At 43.5% G+C, this 24,141-nt stretch overlaps 1 protein-coding gene across 1 annotated transcript in view; it reads right to left on the minus strand.

Moving 5' to 3' along the window:
• ECT2L (epithelial cell transforming 2 like) overlaps positions 1–24,141 on the minus strand; it is a 60,855-nt gene that overhangs the window by 20,500 nt on the left and 16,214 nt on the right. The window contains exons 4-13 of the mRNA XM_036494151.2: positions 21,632–21,884; positions 20,121–20,289; positions 18,807–18,945; positions 16,901–17,069; positions 13,685–13,813; positions 11,460–11,552; positions 10,194–10,376; positions 8,037–8,140; positions 5,177–5,302; positions 749–835 (exon numbers count right to left, since the gene is read on the minus strand). Of these exons, the coding sequence (XP_036350044.2) occupies positions 749–835; positions 5,177–5,302; positions 8,037–8,140; positions 10,194–10,376; positions 11,460–11,552; positions 13,685–13,813; positions 16,901–17,069; positions 18,807–18,945; positions 20,121–20,289; positions 21,632–21,884 (1,452 nt within the window). The remainder of the gene's footprint in view (positions 1–748; positions 836–5,176; positions 5,303–8,036; positions 8,141–10,193; positions 10,377–11,459; positions 11,553–13,684; positions 13,814–16,900; positions 17,070–18,806; positions 18,946–20,120; positions 20,290–21,631; positions 21,885–24,141) is intronic.

Raw genomic sequence — 24,141 nt, forward strand, 5'->3', positions numbered from 1 at the left:
TAGTTGGTGTGTAGGAGAGTTGAACACCACACAACAGTACCCACCTGCTAACAGGACAGCAGGGAAGGAACTGCCTCTGCTTCCGACTTTAGCTCTGCTCACAGCCGGAGCTTGAAAGTCTTTGAGCAGACTCAGCTTTTGGTCATGGGCTCTTTGAAGGTGGATCAATGAGAAACCATGGGCCTCTCTATCCATGGGCTTTTTGTTTACATAATGTCCTACTATTACATGGGAAAATCATGGAGTGACACATAGACTGGTTTTGTTCTCAAGATGCTTCTGTTTCAATGGCTTTTCAAATCAGGGATTATGCAAAAAGACAAATCCTAGGGTTGACATCACTAGTGACACCTGTATCCCATTCCCATGTGCCTGGGTTTGAGTCTGAGCTCAGGTTCCTGACACCACCTCCTTGCTAATGCACCCTGGCAGGCAGCAGGGAAGGCTCCAATAGTTAAGGTCCCTGCTACCCTGTAGGAGACCTGCATTGAGTTTGCAGCTCCTGGCTTCTGCCTGGCCCAGCCCTAGCCACTGCAGGCATTTAGGAGAGTAAACCAGTTGATGGAAGTTATCTCTTTGTTTCTCTCTTAAATAAACAAAAAAGGAGAAACCTACCGGCTGGGTTCTTTTCAATGATATCTGTACTTGGTTCTTTTCCCAATGGAAATTTTTAAGGAAACGCAAGAATTGAAACTTCCCTGTCTGAAACAAACCACAGGAAAGTTTCCCTCATGTAACCTTGGCTTACCAGCTTAAGTAGCACTTCGAGATTCAGATTGTTTGAGCTGAGACTGGATGCCACATCCTGAGACGTGTCTTCTGCAATAGCTCTACCCTGAGGAAGAAAAGGAGACCTTGCTTACTTGAAGGTAGGCCATGAGAACTTGCATTTGGCCCCAATCACTCTTTGGTTGACAAATATTATCTCCCTCTGAAATCAAGTTTTGTATTTCTCCTTCCCAAGCTGAGTGTTTAGTGTCTTTCAAACTTGGTTATCCTGGAGAAGCTAAAGCCATGGAGGCTGCCTTTCCTAAGAGGCAGGCGTTCCTCCCAGGCAGCCCCAGGCACAGGCTTGCCTCTGATCTCTCCTCCACCACTCCCCAGAGAGGGCACAAGGGTTATCTTAGGATGCAGATACCAGTAAGAGGGGCTCAGAATATCTTGTGGCACCACCCCTTTACTCACCTAGTGGAAATGTGTTACCGAAAATTCACACTTTCCAGACCTGTTTCCACATTTAAATGTGGCTCATTCTTTCTTCACTTGACCTCCTTAGAAATGAGTGCACGAGGGCAGCATTGTGGTACAGTCACATTAAAAGCACCACCTGTAGCAGAATCCCATACAAGCTCCAGCTTGAGTTCTGGCCACTCCACTTCCAATCCAGTGGTCTGATAATGGCCTGAGAAAGCAGCAGGAGATGACCCAAGTGCTTGAGTCTCTGCCACCCAGATGGGAAACCTGGATGAAGCTGCTGGCTTCTGGCTTCTGGCTTTGGACTGGCCTAGTCCCTGTCATTGTAGCCACATGGGGAGTAGGAGATCTAACTCTCCTTTCCAAATTAATTAAGCAATTAATAAAATACAAACTGATCTTTGAGGATATCAGAACCTAAATATATCAGCTTCTCCCACTTTCTACTATACACTTGGAGCCCATACTTGGAGTAAGATGCTGTCCTTTCTGGTTTCTGTTACAGGGAAAGCAGCCAGAATCAGAATCAGAGTGTTTTCCTCAGTTTGAGGTTCATGGACCCTTGCCACGGCTCTGTCCAGGCCCTACCTGGCAGAGCGGCCCTGAGAAATAAGCGTGCAGAGGGTGTGGGCACAGACAGGCAGGCTCTGAATGTTCTAGAGTCAGCCCAGCTGCCGCAAGGTTGTGCTGCCAACATCAGAGGCCAGAAATAGGGATGAGAATGACAGGTGGAACTCAGCAAAGACATGACTGCGGTCAAGACCCATGGCCATGGTTGACAGAATCAGTATAAATACAGGGAAAGCCAAAGGAAGATGAGGCAGCAAGATGATTGTGATGGCAGGAGGAGGGGAAAGATAAATGATTGACAGGAAATAGATGACTGACAGATGCACAGACAGCACAGTCTCGCTATGACAGATAAGCTGTGTGGCCCACAGGCTGCAGTGTCAGCTCCTCCCAAGTCCAGGCTGCTCTGCCTCTGATCCACCTCCCACAATGCATCAGGTACTTGGGCTCCTGCCATTCAAGTGGGAGACCTGAATGAAGTTTACGCTCCTGACTTAGACCTAACCCAATCCCAGCAGCTGTGGCCATTTGGATAGTGAATCCTCAAATGAAAGATTTCTTTCTTTCTCTGTCACCCAGCCTTTCAAATTAATAAATGTTTAAAAGCAAGCAAACAAAAACACGCAGTTATCCTAAGCTGGACATTTACTGTAGCAGTTCAGGGAGTGCTAGGGTGCTTGGTTCTAGTCCCAGCGTGGCTTACAACCCAGCTTCCTGCTGAGGTGCACCCTGGGAGACAGCAGAGGGTGACTCAAGTACTTGGATCCCTGTCACCCCTGGGGCAGACCAGGATGGGGTTCCTGACTCCTGGCTCTGGCATAGCCCAGCCCTAGCTAATACAAGCATTTAGGGGACTAAAACAGCAGATGGAAGAGAGCTCTCTTGCTCTTTCAAATGCAAATGAAATTTAAAAATTTTTTTAATTAAAAGTTGCTCCAGAGGAGCTATTAACTTTACACTCCAGTTTTTTTTAATAAAGATTTATTTATTTTTATTACAAACTCAGATATACAGAGAGGAGGAGAGACAGAGAGGAGGATCTTCCGTCCGATGATTCACTCCCCAAGTGACCACAATGGCTGGTGCTGCGCTGATCCAGAGCCAGGAAACAGGAACCTCTTCCAGGTCTCCCACGCGGGTGCAGGGTCCCAAATCTTTGGGCTGTCTTCAATTGCTTTCCCAGGCCACAAGCAGGGAGCTAGATGGAAAGTAGAGCTGCCGGGATTAGAACCGGCGCCTATATGGGATCCCGGGGTGTTCAAGGTGAGGACTTTAGCTGCTAGGCCACGTCACCGGGGCCCTACACTTTAGTTTTAAACCCTAAAGTATATAGCAAGTCACTTTCTCTATTTTAAAAAATATATATATTTATTTTTATTACAAAGTCAGATATACAGAGAGGAGGAGAGACAGAGAGGAAGATCTTCCATCCACTGGTTCACTCCCCAAGTGACCACAACGGCCAGAGCTGAGCCAATCCGAAGCCAGGAACCAGGAGCTTCTTATGGATCTCCCACATGGGTGCAGAGTTCCAAGGCTTTGAGCCGTTGCCTGCTGTTTTCCCAGGCCACAAGCAGGGAGCTAGATGGAAAGTGAAGCAGCCAGGATACATATGGGTTCCTGGTGCAAGGTAAGGACTTTAGCCACTAGACTACCATGCCAGGCCCCTCAACTTTTTCTTAATTCATCCCTTATTTTTAAGCCATGATTTTTCCATCTGAGGTTCACAAATGTGTTTTATGGGCACCGTGCACACGCTTTCAATCACTAAATAAAAGAAACAAATGAGACTCTTTGTTGAGATTTTTTTTCTTTTTGTTACAATATTTATTTCCTTGCACATTTATTTCAAGGACCAGCATCTTGGCATGGGAAGTAAAGCTACCACCTGTGACTCTGGCATCACATGGGTACCAGTTTGAGTCCTGGTTGCTCCACTTCTGCTCCATCTACCTGCCAATAGTGTGAGAGAAGAAGAAAAAGGAGGGGCGTTTAGGGGAAGGTGTGTGTGTTTAGGCCCCTAAACTAATGTAGGAGACCCAGAGAAAGCTCCTGGCTCAGTCTGGCTCATCTCTGGTTGCTGTGGTCATCTAGAGATTAAACCAGGGGCTAGAAGATCTGTCTTGAACAGCGTGGTAGCCTAGTGGCTAATGTCTTCACCTTGCACGCACCCAGGAACCCATATGGGAACCAGTTCCATCCAGCTCCCTGCTTGTGGTCTGGGAAAGCAGTAGAGGACAGCCCAAAGCCTTGGGACCCTGCACACATGTGCAAGACCCAGAAAAAGCTCCAGGCTCCTGGCTTCAGATTGGCTCAGCTCCAGCCATTGTAGCCACTTGGGGAGGGAACCAGTGAACAGAAGATCTTCCTCTCTCTTCTTCTCTCTGTAAACCTGACTTTCCAATAAAAATAAAATTTAAAGAGAAAATTATTTTAAAAATCTGTAGCTGTGTAATTCTGCCTTCCAACAAATAGAATTTTTTAAAAAGAAATACAGGTGACTTTCTTAGGGACAGAAAATGGTTCTAAAATGACATTATCCTTATATAGCTCCTTCAGTGATGACACAGGTCTTAGCATTTTCTGAATCCTGATTATGTCATATAGCCAAGATTGTGAGGATTCAGAATACAGCACTAGAAAAATAATTCATTTTCACCTGAAGAACTAGCTTCCAACTTAGTTTTTTTTCTTTTACAAACTTGGATCTCCACTAAGAAAAAAAAAAGAATCATTGTTAGGTTCACATACTCTCTTCTCTCCCCAAGGTGTCTTGGGGCTATATTTACATTACTTGTAGGCTTAAAAGTAGCCAAGCAAGATATACATTTCCAACTCTTTCTCCACAACCAAGGAGTGTGCTGCGATAAACATGGTACAGTTTGTGGGCTTTTAAATGTTTATTTGTGAATCAGTGGTGCAGGCGGAGCTGGGAGAGAGAGGTAGATAGAGCTGTTTTCAGTTAACTCATTCACCAGTATTCACTATGGCCTGACAGAGCTGGGCTGAGCCTGAGAACGAGCAGCTCAACCCAGGTCTTCTACATGAGTGAGAAGAATCCAACCACTGCAGGCATCACCTGCTGTCTCGCAGGCTCTACATGAGCAGGAAGCTGGAGTCAGGAGCTGGAGGTGGGCATCAAACCAGGTACTCCAGTATGGATACAGGTGTTACCGGCAGGTGCTTAACTGCTCATCCAGACACCCACCCCAGCTTACACATTTGGATGGCTTAAATGTTGCTCATACTGTGAAACCACAAACAGTTCTTTTTAAAAAGTAATAGCTCATGAAAACAAAGTGCTTACTGACAAACTGAAACTTTCTAAGTATTCCAACATTGTTGTTTGTCTATGTTCAGAGCATGTGTAACTACAGTGAAGCCACAACAGTAAAAAATGCAACAACTTTACCTTCATCAATAAATCGAAGGCTGTCTTTGAGTCATGTTTTCTCAGAATGACATTTTCTTCAGAATCTTTGTTCTTCTTATCACATTTCCTTAGCAAAAAGCAGGATAAAAATTCCAGAGGGTTGTCCTGAAAAAAATATCCCATCACCAAAAACATTTCTCTTTAAAACAGTCTTCTGAAACATAGGTCATCAAAAGTGCAGCAAAAAAAAAAAAAAACAAAAAAAAACCAAGCAAACAAAAACACCCAAAATTGTAATGCAGCTGTCCCCACTTTTCCACATCTAACAAAGTAGTGATAATTCAGTTAGAATCAATAAAAGGGACTGTCAAGCACATATTCCATTTACTACACATATCTTGGCCCTCAACTTGTCATAATTCAGCTGGATGCTGACATAATTCAACTGTGATTTTCGGCCCCTAGTGTTGATGTGATAGAAAATTAAGTCTCCAAGGTAGCCATCTTAAGAGGTCAATGCGGGGTTGCCTTTGAAAGGGGTTAACGCAATTAGTTCTCATGAGCAGGTTACTACAGAAAGCAGAGGTCTATTCTCTGACTTCGTGGTGCCATTGTCATGAGGCGATGCACTCAGAAGACTCTTTGCTAAGACCAATACAATGTTGTTCAGACTTTCAGCCTCCAAAACTGATCCAAATAAAGTTGCTTTATGATTATCAGCCTCAACTATTTCATTAAGGTAATCAGAAACAGGCCAACACAGAGGCCAGCATCCCAGGGGAGGGTCTCCCAAGATCCTCAGAACAAAAATGGGTTGTTGGGCCCAGCAGCGCGGCCTAGCAGCTAAAGTCCTCGCCTTGAATGCCCCGTGATCCCATATGGCTGCCAGTTCTAATCTCGACACCTCCACTTCCCATCCAGCTCCCTGCTTGTGGCCTGGGAAAGCAGTCGAGGACGGCCCAAAGCATTGGGACCCTGCACCCATGTGGGAGACCTGGAGGAAGCTCCTGGCTCCTGGCTCCGGATCAGCGCAGCACCAGCCGTTGTGGTCACTTGGGGAGTGAATCAGTGGATGGAAGATCCTCCTCTCTACCTATCCTCCTCTCTGTCTCTCCTCCTCTCTGTATATCTGACTTTGTAATAAAACCAAATCTTTAAAAAAATGCTGTACCACAGCTCTTGGCTAAATGAGGAATGGGGACAGGGAAGGATCTTGTCTCTCAGGAGAAGGAAGTGGCTCTGGGAGAGGTGCTGCAGCACCAGAATTCCTGGCAAAATAGCCTGACGCTCTCAGCTTTGTTCCCTCTCATGTTTTAATGGGTTAAGCACCATCAACATTCTATTTTTCATTTTTTTTAATTGGGTGGGAGTAAGGACACTAAGCCTATACCAAACACATTCAGCAACATGTAACTTTTGGGGAGAAAGTACAGAGTTCTTGTTGTGAACATCCCTACTCGTTTTATCAGCCAACTTTGACAAGGCTTGAAGGCCGTTGAGAAACAGCAATTTATGGTGAAGCATGACACCTTAAATGGCACAGAGAACAGATAAGCCTGTGGATGTCTGGTGTTGGCCCAGGAAGCCAGGCTGAAGCTGGAGCAGACAACAGCAAGGGGGGAAGGCGGGGAAAGACAGAGGTAGACAGAGAGAATGTGCATGCAATGAATATTAAGTTACTCACATAATAGAATTATTGTGGTGAAAGAAGGGGTTTGAAGATCTTTCCTTGGAAAACTAAAGGCTTCTTATAGTATTAAATTTGGAAAATAGTTTGGATATTCCTCTAAAACCTAAGTACTAGGAGCTTTTCCCCCAAAGTTGAATGCCAAGAGTCAACAGTTTAAAGGTGGAGATTTGATCTAAGATGGCATGTGAAAGGTGGGCTGCCCCTATGGGAAGGCAAAGTTGCTGGGGTGTGCCCACAGAAGGCAGTTCTTGGGAGAATGTTAGTCATAGAGCCAAGTCGGGTCTAGATGCCCAGTGTGATTTCTGGTTTTTCAAGCTGTCATTCCTCCATCTTCCAACGTCTCAGATATCAAACAGGGCTGCCTGACTTCTCACTGGAACCATCTCAAACTGGGAGCCAAAAAGGAACCTTCCCAGGAGGTTGCCCTTAGGTATTTGAGTGAGGACAACCCAACACACAGAGCACTGGGTAGGTTACCATCCCCATCTTCTTCCCAGCTTGCCCAAGAGGAACAGCTGCAGATCTCATTCTCCTATGCCTGTCCATCATCTTTGGAAATTAGGAACGTGACTCCATTGACTGGCCTCTCGTCACTGTTTCTCACATCGTGTTCTGGGATGGCATCCGAGATTCACTCCTGATGAATATGCTTCATGGAGTTTCCCAAGAAAACACCTGTGTCCCAAGTGCTGATCATCTTCTATTGTTCTGTGGTCTTTGTCCTTCCTCTGTCACCTAGCCCCCTTTTTAGTTGGACATTAATTTTTTTCCCTCAAACCAATCATTGTTTTCATGGTTGAATAATGTTTACATAAAAAAATGGAGGTCCTGGAGTTTTTTAAAGCAAGTACTTTCAGCTGAAAACAGAAAGCAGAGTGTACCAAACTGTAAATCAAGATTTTCCTACTTGTCTCTTTTGTATATTGGCTATGAGGGTACTTCAAAAAATGAATGGAAAAGTGGAATAAAACAATTATATTCTAGTGCCAAACATTTTTTTAATCCACACAGTTTTTTTCGTGAACATTTAAAACTTCTTTGCAGTATAGCTTGGGTGTAGTCTTTCAATGGCTCTTCTTATAAATGGATATAATATTTATGAAAAAATCTCTCTCTCCCTCACAACAATAAACTGGCAAAAAATACTGCTAGGTAAGAGCTTATAGAACTATTACCCTTTGAGATGGCTTTCTTCAAAGCAACACTTACAGAGTCTGCTTTTGACAGCTCCAACAGCCCCTCCGTCAGAGCACTCGCAACTTCTTGGTTGTTCACAATGTTGGTCAGGCTCATGGTGTCATACATAAATTGCCCTGTGTACAGAAAGCCAAATGCCTAGGCATTAATTTAATTATAGGAGTTTCCAGATTTGCTTCTTTGGTTCTCAGCTTTGCTTTCCAGTGAATAAAAATACAAAAAAAAATCTGGGGGTGGAGTAAAAACTATCAATCTGTGGTGATTTCTACTAGGGAAAATATATAAAATGGGACAACACAATTTAAGTATGCCACATAAAGCATATAACCCTGCAAATACGAGATTGAGTGGAATCTATGAACTAGACAAAGAAAACACATGAAACAGGACCCTGTAAGTATAAAGGTTAGTTTGTCAATCCCACCAAAAATCACTGCATACTATCCTTTACCTTTCTGTTCAACAGCATAGACACTGGGGGTAGCCCTGTGGTATATCAGGTAAAACAACAGCGTGCACTCCACATGGACACCTGTTGGAGTCCCGTTCTACTTCTGATCCAGCTCCCTGCTAATGCACCTGTGAAAGTGGCAGAAGATGGCCCAAGTAGCTGAGTGCCTATCACTCACTCATGTTGGAGACCTGGAAGAAGCTTCTGGCTTTGGCCTGGCGCAGCACTGCCTGTTGCAGCCAGCTGGGTAGTGAGCCGACAGATTTCTCTTTCTCTCCCTCTGTAACTCAGTATTTCAAATAAATCATCTTTTAAAAAGAAAAGAGACATTTTTTCAGTCCACAAGAAATATATTACAACATGAATACACAGTCATCTTCTGGTGTCTTAAACATTCCAGGCAATATGCATTTATCTGAAACCACTCAGTTTCCGTTAATATTCAATTGCCTATAGTATGATAGGAACACCTGTCTTTGAAGAGTTTACTGTTCCACTTTTCTCCATAGTCCTTGATGGCTGTGAAAGAGCCAGGAAAAATTATTTCTTCCTGTTGATAATATTGTGACTGTTTTCCAATATGGGTTGATTATCTCTTCAATGTGGTAGAGGAGGGTAGTGCAAAAAAACTAAAAAACATAAATCCTTGTTTGGGAGGCATTTATGTGAAGAAATATGAGACATGCATGGGCAGACAAGAAATCTGTATGTACATTGTGAAAGACTGATCTTAAAGAAGTGGGCAAGGGAGTGGGAGAGAGGCAAGGCTTGGACACACGAGTAGAATGACAGAAGACATTGGGACTAGTCAGATGGGATATATGCTGGGAGTGGGGAATGAAGAGATGATTACAGCTGGGGAGACATTCCACTGTGTACCTAGATGGTGGGAAATACTGAATTGGAAATAGACTGATTTCAGTGAAGATCTAAAATTGAGATCTTGCTCTGCTTCCAGAAGTTTCCATTGGAAAGATGCAAACTTGGGGAGAAAAAAAATCAGTGATGTCCACAGGAGTCAGCAAAGGACTCCCAAGTCCCTCATCAATTCAAGCATTTTCAATGGAAAATTCATAGAACTTAAGCTGTAGAATGGGTGTTGTGGTATATACAACTGTAGTGTGAAAAGGGCATTGCCCTCTAGGCTAGCAAACAGCAACTTTCCTCCAAGCTTGTAATTAATTGATGTGTACATTCAGGCATTAATAAGATGGATTTTTTTCCTCATTTTTCTGAGAGAGAAAGAGAGACAAGCCATACATATGAACATGAGTAAGCCCCACATCCATGGGGTCACTCCCATGAAGTCCTGCAACACTGTGGGCTGGGCCAAAGCAAGAAGTCAAAAACAATCCTGATCTCCCATGTAGTGGTGGAGACTAGTTACTTGGACCAAGTCCTGCCGCTCTCCAGGGCCTGTGTGAGCATGAAGCTGGAATCAGGAGCCAGCCCAGGAAACCGGGATCTCTGGTGCGGGACTAGGGGGTCCTAGCCACCATCTTCACTGCCAGGTTAACTGCCCACCTGGATGGCAAAGTCTAAGCCAACAAACAAAGCAGCTCTGCCTTCTGAGCACAGACATGCTTATTCTGAGTGGATATTCCCCACACTTGACAGAAAGTGTGGGAAACATAGGAGTTAAGTTAGGGTACGCATTCGCTGAAGTGCACTTTTTCAGCTCTAGGATCCTAGTCACCCGCCAGAGTCAAGTTTCTCACCGATCATCCTGCCACTGATGCTCTTCCGCAGCTCCTTCAAGAGAGGACTTAACTGTTTCCTCACGGCTCTCAAGGTGTCTTCCAGGGAGTCAGCGAAGTGGGCCCATAGGTGCAGCTTGGCTTCACTGAAGTAGATGGTAGGGGGCATCCTTTCCCATGGCGCTCCCAGCCACTCACTGAGAACTGACATCATTTTTCCCCCTTAGCATTGCAGACCAGCACTCAGAGGAAAGAGCTACTTCTTAGAGTACAACAAAAACTTCGCATTTGTTGAAGTTTGTCTTCCTTTCTTCTTAGCGGACTAAAATAAACACCTGTACTCTACTTCCAAACTGTAAAATTAGAATCTTTAAAAGGACAAAACAAACTTTTCAAATAACTACATACTCTGAGACAAGGTTGATGTACTATTGTTTAAAACAAAAAATTAGCAGCTAGCACCATGACTTAGAAGACTAAGCCTCTGGCTGCATTGCCAGCATCCCATATGGGCATGGGTTCGTGTCCAAGCTGCTCTACTTCCAATCCAAGTCTCTGCTTATGTCCTGGAAAAGCAGCCGAGGATGGCTCAAGGTCTCAAGTCCCTGCGTCCACACGGGAGAACTGGTGGCAGCCCCCTGCTTCTGACTCCAGATCGTCTCAGCTGTGGCCACTGTGGCCCTTTGGAGAGTGAACCAGTAAATGGAAGAGCTTTCTGTCTCTCCTTTCTGCAAATCTGCTTCTCAAACAAAAATAAATTTTCTTAAAAATAAAAAATTAAATAGCTGTTCAGTTTATTCCAGGAAGTAGAGCAGTCTTAGAGTTAAGACCATGCTCTATGTCTTACTTTCTTTTCAAACACTGTTGATTTGAGAGGCAGAGAGAGACAGGAAGAGTTCCCACCTGCTGGCTCCCTGCCCAAACGTTCACAACAGCTGCGAGCCAAGGCTGGGCTGGAGCTGTAGTCAACAGCAGAAACTCAAGGCATTGAAGAACTTGAGCTAGCAGTTCTGCCTCTTGGGATAAGCATTAGCAAGAACTTGGTGCTAAAAGTCAGTGCCAGGGATGGAAGTCAAGTATGAGATGATCTGATATGAGATGCAGGTATCTTAACTCCTGGGCAAACAAACTCCCATTCCTGCTTTATCTTTTTATTCTAAAAGTGGAATTTGTTTTAAAATCCTCTGAGAAGGGGGAAGAAGCAGTGTATTTCCTATACTTGTGTTTTAGTGATTATGGCATGGGCATGAGTTACTGAGCATAGGGGTAAAATCCAAGTGAACTTACTGTGTTGGTAAGCGCCAGTTGCAATTCCAGTGGGGGCAGTAAAGAATGTGCCAGTCAGCCGAGACAGCTGAGCAAGAACTTCATTTCCTGTCTCTGCAGAGTCAAAAATACTTGCATTAGTTTACTCACAAGGTGAGCCATGAACAGTTCAACATCACAGAAAAGCACCATGGAGCTGGCTAAGAAACGCCACACAGGTGGCTGTCATCGCCAATTCTTTTACAAACTGCTAGTGGAAGTGTGAAATGCTACAACTGCTATGGTAAACAGTTCAGGAAAAAATCAAACATACACCTATCATATGACTTAGGCATTCTACTCTTGGACAATTTCCCAAGAGAAATAAATGCATATATTCAGATATGTTCACTGCAGACTTATTCATGAAAGACAGAAACTAGAGAGTACCAAAATACACTGACAAAATAGGGTCTATCCTCACAGCCACAAAACATTCCTTCCAATACAGGAATCAAATGCATGAATCACAAAACCCTATTCTAACTACAGAAGTCAGACAAGAAAAGAACTCCATTTTTGACATGGTAGAAAATGCAATCTGACATAGTGAAGGTAAAACAGCAATCTCAGGTTGGCACCGAAGAGAAGCCGGAGAGAAAAGTGATACAGCACCAAGAAGAAACTTTTGGAAATGACAAATACGTTCATTTTCTTAATTGCTTTATGCTTTTTCAAGATACATACTTACGTTAAAATTTGATCATTTTAAAAATGTATGGTTTCCTGTATGCCAATCATACCTTAATGGAGCTGTTTAAATTGTTTTAAATAAAAACAAAAAAAGGATGAGTTTTAGATTTTTGGTTCATGCAGGAACCGAGTGAATAATGCCACTGTTGTTGAGGAAAAAGGTGGTTTGATGTTGGAGAGAATGTTAGGTGTCTGCTTTAAAATGTTTATCAGACATGCAAATTAAGCATCCAAATGAAGATGTCCAATGGAGTTTCACAAAGTCTGCAGCTCTGATGTCAGAGGTAGAGACAGAGATGTGGGCTGGTTAGTCACAGGCACATTGGAAGGTCAAGGGGAGAGTGCGCATGTGGGAACGGAGAGCATGCACATCAGGCTCTTAGGGGCCTCACTGAGTACAGAGGAGACAGTAACAGGAGCTGAGAAGGGCCCCTGGGGTAGGAGACCAACAGAGCGTTGCCGTGAGAGAGGGAGTGTTTATCTGCATCAGCAGCCTGTGAGATGTCATACAAGGTCGGAGGCAGGGAAACGAGACTGCTGTGCCCGGGCACTAGGAAGTCACACCCACTCTCGGTGACAACAGAAAGGTCCCATGAAGCCTCCCCTGAAGATGGTATGGGCAGCGAGGAAGGCAGAGCCCATCAGGACAGAGCAGGGTTCTCCACATGTGGTCAACACCTGGGAGCCTTCACATCACCTTCAAACTCCCTAGCAAGGAAGGTTCTGCAGCCCCTCCCTTCAAGCAACCAGGAGCTCCGGGGAAAAGACTGGCAAGGGTGTGTTGCCACAAGCCTCGCAGGAAATCCAAATACAGACCAAAACCTGGAAGCAAGGGTCTGACCAACTTGCTTCGTTTGAAAGATCACTGATATCCTTACATAGAGATAGTTATCACATACACATCATGTATATTTGTATATATGAACAGGTGATCCTACTGCACATGATTTTATAGAAATAATCCAGCTGGGAGAGGATGAGGTTATTTGTTCACATTTTAAATATGCGTAGTTTGCTGTGTCTCAACTATTGCCTCAATAAAGCTGCTTAAACATTTTTAGAAAAATCCCCCCCTCCAATCTAGATGAGTCTTAGGTTCTTGGTTTATGCCAAAGAGAGGATTTGAGCATAGGCATGAAGCTTGAAGTGAAAAGTGATGGGAAACAGAATCAAATAAAATAGCTGTGCTTTGAGCAGGAGCAGTTCCTCCACTGAACAGAAACAAGACACAATAACAGTAAGGGGGGCATTAAGTTTTCCAAAAGAAATAGAATTCCTACTGCTGGATCTTGCCACTGATGTCCACATGCGTGCAGACATTTAGAGGTGACGCTCCAATCACCACTCCAGACTTTCCTTCCCTGAACACCCAGGAGTATGACAAAGGAAGAGCCAAATGCATCTGAATGATTTGACACACTCAGAAAATGTCGTCATTTAAAAATGTTACAGACCCACAGGATAATGTAATGCAGGCATGACCATTCTCTCTTCACCATGACTTCAGAGCTGACCTGATGCTCCAAGTGGCACGAACAAGTCTACATGTCCGCCTTCTTCTTCAGTGGCCACATAGCTTCCTAATTTCTCCCAGAAGTCTCTCACTTCAGGCTTCAGCAAGTTTTTAATACCAATTTTATAGCCTGAAGCGGCAGAGGAAAAGGGGGAAGCAAAATGTCATTACCAGCATCCTGATCATAAGCTCTGAGCAATTTGTGCCATCACCCCTACAAACTCAAGTCAACATGCACCTGTAACACCAAAATTTCAGGGTGCCCCTGTTTAATGCTGTACCATGTTGGCCACAGATGATGCCCTTGGAACCATCGTGTTCTACATTAATTGGACACTGTGGACTTCGGCTTAAGATAATGTGTCTCGGGCCCAGCATGACTGCCTAGTGGCCAAATCTTCACCTTGCATGCACTGGGATCCCATATGGGCACCAGTTTTGTCCCAGCTGCTCCACTTCCCATACAACTCCCTGCTTGTGGCCTGGGAAAGCAGCCAAGGATGGTCCAAAGCCTTAGGAACCTGCACGCATGTGGGAGACCCAGAAGAGGCTGCTGGCTCCTGGCTTTAGATCACTTCAGCTGTGACCATCTGCAGAGTGAATCAGTGGATGGAAGATCTTTCTCTCTCCTTTTCTGTGTGGCTCTGCCTTTCCAGTAGAAATGAATAAATCTTAGAGAGGAAATATTAAGTAGTTTGGAGCACAAATAAGGCCCCCAGAGGTGGTAATGTTTGCTACTATGCCCCTTTGCTCCTACCTCTTGGCATTCTGTGTGTGGATTACACTCAGCTGCATGGATCTGCATCCCAAGGCCCAGTTAACAGAAAGGAAGCAAGCTCAAGGACTCTAATGCCCGGCTTCTCCCCCAGAGAGCTCTAAACAGCAGAAGGACTTCTCCCGGTGATGTGCTTTTCCAAGGTAAAAGCTTTTGGGAAAACACTGCAGCTATACAGAAGGAAGTCAGTTCTTTCAGTTATTTTACGACCATGACCACTACATAAGGAAGAATTTGGAAACCTTTCTCATCTGGTGAACAGCAAGGCTGAAGTCGGGAAACTAATCATCCTCTCCACACGAGCCCCAGTGACTACTGCGGTATAAACATGCAATGTGCACCAATCAGGAGAGTTACCAGGCAATTCATTATAAATGTAACCCCCACACAGACAGCATCTGTGCTTTCCTCTGGGGAGATTTGTAAAACTGAACATGGAGCAGTTAGCTCCAGGATTGGGTAAGCTACACAAGGAAAGCCAAAAGTGAAGCTTTATTTTAAAATACATTTGTTTCTGCCAATAATGCAATTCACAGAAAGCATCCCAAGTGTTGACCTTTCTTTGCAAGGAGAGCAGTTTGACAGGTGAATCGGGACTCACTCTGCCATTTTGTGGGTTCCCAGGTGGCTTGAGCCCAGTTTGTCTTTATTTCCTCTCTTCTTTGAACCCACAAGGATGGAAGATTTCATGTAAGTAAATATCAGTTACACAACTAGACTTCAGGTAAGAGCAAAGAGCACTGCATGTTACTGATGAGGAAGAGAAGGATCTGGAAATGTAATTTTGAAACACTATCTCCTCCTCAAAAAATAAGAAAGCTACCAATGTTTGTGAAAGCTACTCTGACAAGTGCATCATCTCAGCCATTCCTTTCCTTTGTGTGTGCAACTGATGCCGTCAGCGCATACCAACTGATTGACCTTGGCATTTGCTACTCTTAAAATTGTTTCACTTTCCTCATAAAAGTTGTCTGCATTGGGGGGACACAACAGCAAAAAGGAAACCTATGAAATGACAGGAACTCATGTTTGTGAGACAGAAAGCCGTGTGTCTGATAAGGAGGAAAGACCAAGGATATATAAAGAAATGTTGCAATTAAACGTATGGAAAAACCAAGAATCTAAATTGTTTTAATGAACAAGGTATTTTAAAAAAAGATTCAGTTTTAAAATTCTTACTTGGAAGGCAGAATTGCAGAGAGAGAGGGAGATCTTCCATGTGCCGATTTACTCCCGCAAATGGCCACTATGGCCAGAGCTGAGCCAATCCAAAGCAAGGAGGCAGAAGCTTCTTCTGGGTATCCCATGCAGGTGCAAGGGCCCAAGGACTTGAGCCATTCTCTGCTGTTTTTCCAGGTTTTAAGTAGGGAGCTGGATTAGCAGTGGAGCAACTTGACCCAGCACTTGCATGGGATGCCAGCACATCAGGAAGAAGATCCGCCTACTATGCCATGGTGTCAGACCCTAAACAAAGGAACAAACCTTTTTTTTTAAAGAAGAGCTACAAATGACCAACAAAGAAATATTCAGTATCACCCATGTGTAAAAAAAAATGTAAGTCAAAACCACAGTGAGATATTGTCTCATCTCTACTAGGATGATTGTTATAACCACACACACACACACACACACACACAGAAAATTCTAAGTGTTGACAAAGATGTAGAAAAATCAGAATCCTTCTGTATAATTGGTGTAACAGCTGTGGGAAACAGTGAGGAGGTTTCTCAAGAAATTGAAAGTAGAATTACTGTATGATTTAGCAAATCCCATTTCTGGACATCTATCAGAAAATACTGAAAGTAGGATCTTAAAGAGGTCATTTTCAAAACCAGTATTACAGGCAGCACTTCCCACAACATCCCAAAGGGAGAGCTGATAGAAGGATTTATCAATGGTTGAATGGATATGCTGGACATGGTGTACAACACACACCAACATATTACTGTTTTTTAAAATAAAGATAAGTTGGTCAATGCTATAAAAAAAATGAGTAGACCTTGAGGACTAAAATGCTAGGTGGAATAAGCCAGTCACAGAAGCAACAAACTGCATGTTATTTCATTCATTCAAGATATATGACATACTCAAATCCACAGAAACCAAGTAAAATGATGGCTGACATGGGCTTGGGAGGGGAAAAAGGAGAGTTATTAGTTAATAACCATGGAGAGGCAGTTTTGCAAGATGAGAATGTTCTGGGGAGCGATCCACAACAATGTAAATAACTTCCATGATACTGAGCTGCACAGTTAAAAGGGCCCAAACACTGATTGCTGAGCATTTCTGAATCTCAGTAGAAACACTCACCAAAAGCTTGGCACCCTTTCCTCATGAGGACCAAACCAACACTTACCAAACTGGAACTGAAATAGCAGTCATTGTGAAAGGCCAACACCCTACAAAGCTGCTCGGCTCTTCTTGGCCAATTCCTGGGCCTACCTTGCAGTAAGTGGATTTCTCTGCTATCTCCATCACTGAAGACACCCAGGCTCTGGGCCTTCCGTCCATCCAGAGCCTTCTCCACAAGATAAAGCAGGCCCTCCAAAGTGATGCCACTGTGCTCAAACACCACGGAAACGACACCTGCCTTCACACTCTCCACCACCATCTAGAAAACCAAACCAAACCCAAGCAACTGAGGCCCACCCATTTACAGTGTGTCCTATGGAACAAAACACATTACATTGTGATTTCTAAAGAATTTTTATAAAGATTATGAAAGGAAGATGTGCTGTTTTCATTGGTTCCAAAAATTATTTTGTCTAATTATAGGAGAAAATTAATTTCATCAATCAGAAGTATTATGAACGGGTTTTCTCCCAACCTTCTCATCTTTGTACACACTAAGCAGAGAGACATATGTGCAACTTCCAAAAAACAGTAAAATTGAGATTATACAACTTCACTGTGGAATAACAAACTTAAAATTTTCCTCTTAATTATGAATTTAACTTATCAACATTGATTGACAAATGTTTTCCATATAAGTAAATACTAAAACTATTTTTAAAAATTCTTCGTAACAATTCACACAAGAGGACAGGTTGGTTTGTGAAGCTGATTTTTCCAGGACCTTGGGTCTTACTCTGGAGGTCATAAATCAACTAAATTGAGAATTACCATGTTTGTGTCCTGATTCTTACCACAGCCCCATCAGAGACATAGTCAAGTAACTATATCATAACCTTAAATACAGTAAGCCAATAGAGGGATGGATCCAGGAAGTTCAATCACCCACATTCTGTCATCAGCTATCCTGAGCCCAGAGTGATGCATTTGTAACCATGTGGGAAACTGCAGTCCACAGAGAGATCAAAGCTCCAACCCTGATGTCCTGTGAGTTTCCCAGTCATTGACCATTACAGGCAATTTCCAGATACTGGGAAGTGATTTCCTTTCTTACAAATAGGAACTTCGGGAAAAGCTTCCTGCGTTGGCCAATGGACCACCTCCTGAATGTCATCCTTTACAAACATCCTTGGAGATAAGTGAATGGATATATGTACACACCCACCTATACGCCTTAAAATAATTCATAACTCATCATATCCTGATAAACCCACCCTGAGTTCAAAATACCATAAACAGAAAATGCATTGAATGTGCCTGACCTACAGAACATCATAGTTTGGCAACTTGGTACATTGTAGAATCGTTGTTTTTCTCACAATCACAGACCTAACTGGGAGCTGCTGTCTAGCATCTAGGAAGGACCAGTTCACACAGGGCTAGACCCAGTGCAAGAGCTCAAAGCAGTGTTTCTACTAAAGTCAAAGAGTCATTCAACCCTTTGCAATTCTGAATGCATACACATGTACAAGCTCATGTCTTTCAAACATATTTTCTTCCTGTGTCTGTCATGCTTATTTTTCTAATATTCACAGATTAAAACATATAACTTCATCCTAGTGAGAGCACACTTCAATGGCATCCTCATTCAATACATGTCAAAATGGTATTTCTGGCTTTCTTCTTTAGAGTGGCAAGGTTTATGTAATACCAAAATTCTTTGTGAATTCTATAGCATTGAAATATCTTTAATTCCATGGTACTCTTGGATTCCATGCAACAAATCCAATTCAACAAGAATTTACAGGACAAATGCTAAGTGAATGGCAGTTTGGGCCTTCAATGCTTTCTCAGAATTATTTTTATTTATGGTAACCTTTATTGCTTCTGATCATTAAGACTGCTTTGGGTCTGTAGATTTCCACTTGGCCAGATGATTTTCCTTTTAGGAGATGAATCATTTTTATACACATATGGTGAAAAGCTTGCCACATACTCTTTAGATGGAAAAAAAGCCTGATTCAGGGAAGGGCTGATCTCATCACCCAGTCTGTACCTCGTATGCGGGAATCCGAGACGATATCAAAATAAAGTGTGGCTGGAGGGCAGATGGAGAGCCTTGGTCATCTCTGTAAACTCCCTGCCAATTTTTCTTTGATAATAGAGGATAGGAATGGCTTCCAGAAACATTGCTTCTGAAGAGGAAAAAACCAGAGAGAAATTTTAATTTTCTCTGATCTTGATTTTTTTAAATTTTAAATATATATTTATTTTATGTACTTGAGAAAAAGCCAATCTGCTGCTCTTCTTCCTCCGGATGCCTCCCACATCTGGGACAGGCTGACACTGGGAGCCTGGACTCCATCCAGGGTTCAAGCATTTGAGCTCTCACCTGCTGTCTCCCCTGGGAGTGCATTAACTAGGAGCTGGAATCAGGAGTCGAGCTGAAACGCAGACCCAGGCCCTCTGATACCAAACAGCATCATGGCCACCATCCGCAGCACCTGCCCTGAGCTTGGCTTTTCATTAACAGGTACCAACAATATGTCCTTCGGGTATCAGCTGTACTCCACAAGCCCAGGGTCTCCATGCCCAAGACCCTCCTTGATGATGGCAACAAATGGGGCTCCCGAACCGAGTGAGCCAAATTCACCCTTTGGGTCTCTCAGGAAACGTTCAGACACAGGAGGGTCCACGGGGGAAGGAGAAAGGGAATTGTGACTTTGAGGGGTTTAGGTTCTGGTGTTTGACAGTATGATACTTGGATAAGCCATGTTACCTCAAAGGCTCTCAGCTCCCTTATCTCATGCATAAATACGTGAGATTATATGAGCTGTAGACTCTAAAGTCAAAAAAGTTACATTTGTAGAAAGTTGTTTTAGTTATGAACACACGGAATGACTGAGTGGAGTAGGAACTGAATTGCCGATAATCTCATTACACGCAAGATTTTGTTCACTTAATGCATTTGGTCACCGACGTTTCCCTACTGTAGATAGAGAAATAATTTGGACATGCAAATATAAAGAAGATTTACATGTGGATACTCTTACTCCATAAAAAGATCTATACAAAGCTGTTATTTTTGCTCAGTAATTTTACACAGAAATATGTACTACATTCACAAGACAGCCTCACTGTAGGATAAAGAACATTTGAAACAATTTCTCAATGTTGTACACTCATCTTCCTCTCCAGAAGGCATCCTAAAGATTGCTGTTCTTGAAAACTAAGCAGTTATTCCTACTGCTAATTTATAGGCTAAATTAGCCACATAATTATGCAAGACCTTTGCATGTTTGCTAAATTATTCTAGCATGAATTCTTGGTGTCACTAGATGCTCTGGAGTCTTAGGGGAATTCTGCTTACCGCTTGGGTAAAGCTTCCAGCGATGCCAGAAGTAGCTCCTTCTGCAGGGCTTCGTGGAGTCGCACTCGGGCCCTCACAGTCTGGGAGAGACGTGGCTGGCATTTGGATTTTAACCATCTAGAGCAGCATGTTCCACTCACCCAAGGGGGCCGCACTTTGAATAACTCCTCTGCAAAACACATGGTGTGGACTTGCCTACTTATTTCACGCATCTCCCAGACAAGTCTACACAGTCCAAAGCATCTGAACTACAGTTGTACAGGACTGTGCGCCAAATAATAATTCTAGCCATCTTCACACACTCTGGATTTCTTAGCCTCTTGGCACTGTGGCTACAAATTATTAGTCATTTCAGATCAAAGGACAAAACTCAGAGAGCAACTAACTCTTTCTAGAGAGCACAGTTTATCAGGTAGTAGATTAGACACTCCTTCCCTTCTCCTTGGAGAAGTAAAAATTCAAGTAATTTCCCATTCATTCCCATTCATTTATAACAGTCAGTAAAAAAAAAAAAAAAGATGGACAAAACCAAATCAATTTCATTGCTTACTTTCACACATTATAAATCAGAAGACTTAACTGAACATGTATTCAAAATCTATTTTCACTAATTAAAAGGCAGAAAAACAGAGAGACACATAACAGATCCTTCATTTGCTGGAGCGCTACCCAAGTTAAGAGCACCAATCCAGGCCTCTCCCATGGGCAGCAGGGACCCAAACACTGGAGCCATCACAAGCTGTTTCCCAGGTGCACATCAGCAGGAAGCAGGATCAGAAGCAGAGACAGGATGGGAAGTAAAGCACCCTGCTCCCTTCATACACTTTTTACAGTCATTCTTCCTTCCTATATTCCTATTTCCATTTCTGCTCCTTTTAGACTAGTCTATTCTTACGCCTGTGTTCACACTTCTTTCTCCCTGTTTCGATCTTACATACCAAAGAGAAACTAGGACAGCCATGGAAGCACTGACTCTTGGCCTGACAGGTGCTACCCGAGACTGTACTGCTTCTATTATCCATTAACTTTAAATGTGTAATAAAGAATCGAAGAGCTGGTTCTTCCACAGTGCCACCTGTACATTATTCTGGAAAGAGCACCATCCTTTGTTAAAATCTGAACACAAGGGTGCAGCATAGTAGCCTAGTGGCTAAAGTCCTTGCCTTGCATGTACCAGGATCCCATATGGGCACCGGTTCTAATCTTGGAGGCTCTGCTTCCCATACAGCTCCCTGCTTGGGTCCTGGGAAAGCAGTTGAGGATGGACCAAAGCCTTGGGACCCTGCACCCACATGCGAGACCCGGAAGAGCTCCTGGCTTTGGATCAGCGCAGCTCCAGTTGTTGCAGCTGCTTGGGAAGTGAGTCAATGAAAAGAAGATCTTCCTCTCTGTCTCTCCTCCTCTTTGTATATCTGACTTTCCAATAAAAAAAAGTCTTAAAAAAATCTGAACTCAAACACATGTGATTGTGCAATACTTGCATAAGATATAAAGCTTGAAAAAGTATTTACTTTTACGCAGCTCAATTTTTTCCCAAATTATTTTCCTTAAACACCTTTCTCTTCGTCTCTCCTGCAACTCCTCATCTTCAGTTTTAGGCTCATTCAGTGTCCCATAAATAGTTGTGGCTTCTCTGGGAGTCAGCCAGTCCAGGTTAGAAACACAAGCAATATAGTGGTGCTTCCAGGCTCCATACTCATTCTCTGTGGGTGTATAGGGCAGAAACCATCCAAACTTGACACATTTGGGCATCCATAAGCAATCCTTTAGAGAAAGAAGAGAAAGACAAGGTATAGATTATCTTCAAGGATAGTTTTCTAGTAATAATGCTTTTAGGAATATTGGTAATTTTAAAAATTATACTGAAATTTCTGGTGCAATTGACTCACATCTGAACTTGACCCCAAGAAGCAGCACATCTTACTTCAGAGTGGAGTGTATGTATTACAAGTGTGTATGTATTATAGGTGTGTATGTATTATAGAACATACATATTCTTCAGATTTGCAACTTCTTCACCATTCCTTCCCATAGTGTTTGATTACTTTGACCATAGGGGTTTTTTTTTTAAAAGGACTTTTACTTATTTGAAACATAAAGTGAAAAAGAGACATTTTGCATTTACTGGTTCACTTCCTAAATGGTTGCAACAGTTTTGGCTGTGCCAACCCAAAGTTAGGAACCTGAAACTCCATCTAGATGTTTCCCATACAGGTGGCTGGAATGCAGGTAATTGGGCCTTCTGTTGCTTTACTGGGGGATAAGCATGGAACTGGACAGAAAGTGGAGCATCCAGGACTCAAGTAAGCACTTTGATATGTGATGCCAGCAACACAGGCAGTGGCATTATTCACCACACTGCAACACCAGTCCCAGCCCTAGGTTATGAGAATTCAGTGTCCGGCAAAGGCATAGCAGTATCAAACCAACACTCCCACTATGAAAGAGTTTTGATGGAAACATAGGATGTTGCCAGCACAAACACTTTTATCACCCATAAAAACAGAAAATTTCATGCGGCTTAAAGTAAACAGTATCTAGACAAAGTATCATGAAGACAATTGTTTGATAGCACTGTTCAGCTCAACACAACAAGCACATGTACAGCTAAGGACGCAGAGAGTAAGGAAACCCAGAGAGGCAAGCATGACAGTCAGTGTCTAATCCTCCCTGGAGGCATCTGCCAGTTCCCAAGCTCATTAGGCCGAGAAGCAGAGCAGAAAACCATGGCTGAGCAGACACGGAAGCTGTAAGCGAGGCACACTGATCCAGGGTCCACTGAAAGGCAGAGGCCTGGGGGTCACATCAGCCTCATCTGAGCTCCGCTCAAGGGAGGATGGGTATGTGATAGCCAAATTCTTACGAGGACTGCAAATGAACACGACCCGTTCCAGCCTCACCACACGCCAGGTGCATGGTTGGTTCTCTCTGAAGCAGAGACAGCCTCACCCAGAGACTCCAGTGATCCCCAGCAAGCATTTACACTCAGGAGCCAATACCCTACCAAGAATAACCAGAACACATGGAAAGACAAGAAAGGTTTGTTTCAGGCCTGGCGTGGTAGCCTAGTGGGTAAAGTCCTCGCCTTGAACATGCCTGGGATCCCGTATGGGCGCCAGTTCTAATCCCGGCAGCTCCACTTCCCATCCTGCTTCCTGCTTGTGGCCTGGGAAAGCAGACAAGGACGACCCAAAGCCTTGGGACCCTGCACCCGCGTGGGAGACCTGGAGGAAGTTCCTGGCTCCTGGCTTCGGATTGGCACAGCACCGGCCTTTGTGGTCACTTGGGGAGTGAATCATCGGATGGAAGATCTTCCTCTCTGTCTCTCCTCCTCTCTGTATATCTGACTCTGCAATAAAAATAAGTAAATCTTAAAAAAAAAAAAAGAAAAAAAACAAACGTTTGCTTCTTCCTGTGATTTTTGGTAACTGTGCAGACACTTTCAGACTCATAAAGGTATCATTATCAAACATGACCTTGGGGGGAAAAAAACTGCAGCCATTAATACTGTCAGACTCACACAGGAAAAGAAAATCATCAGCCAACTGTTGAAAAAGGGACTTTATTTGGGGGGTGGGGGTGGGGAGCCCATTCTTGGGCCTTTCCCTCGCACAACGGAGAGGCAGAGAGGAAGAGGGCAGCTCAGGAATGAGCCGTGCACAGGAGCATGCAGGAGGTTTTTCTCTCTCTCCTGATGCGAAAGTTGGACCAGATGCCACTCAAGTCCTTTTTGGAAAGGAAATGCCCACCTGAGCTGTCATTGGTCTGCCAGGACTCCGCTGCCCTGGTGATGTGTGGGATCTCCACTGACCCTTCCCCATCCCACCAGAGGTCCGAGACCTGTCTGGTCTGACGCAAACCTCCCTCCTCCATAACCGCAGCAACCATCAAATACGTCTAAGAAATTAAATGGATAGGCAGAAAATGTTAGCAAAGGAATCAAATCGTCATCTTGGAACCTAAAAATAAACTAAACTAAGCTAGCATTTAGAACAAACTGTCAGTTTATGAACAGCTTGAA

The sequence above is a fragment of the Ochotona princeps genome, chromosome 1 (genome assembly GCF_030435755.1).
Source record: "Ochotona princeps isolate mOchPri1 chromosome 1, mOchPri1.hap1, whole genome shotgun sequence".
Taxonomy (NCBI): domain Eukaryota; kingdom Metazoa; phylum Chordata; class Mammalia; order Lagomorpha; family Ochotonidae; genus Ochotona; species Ochotona princeps.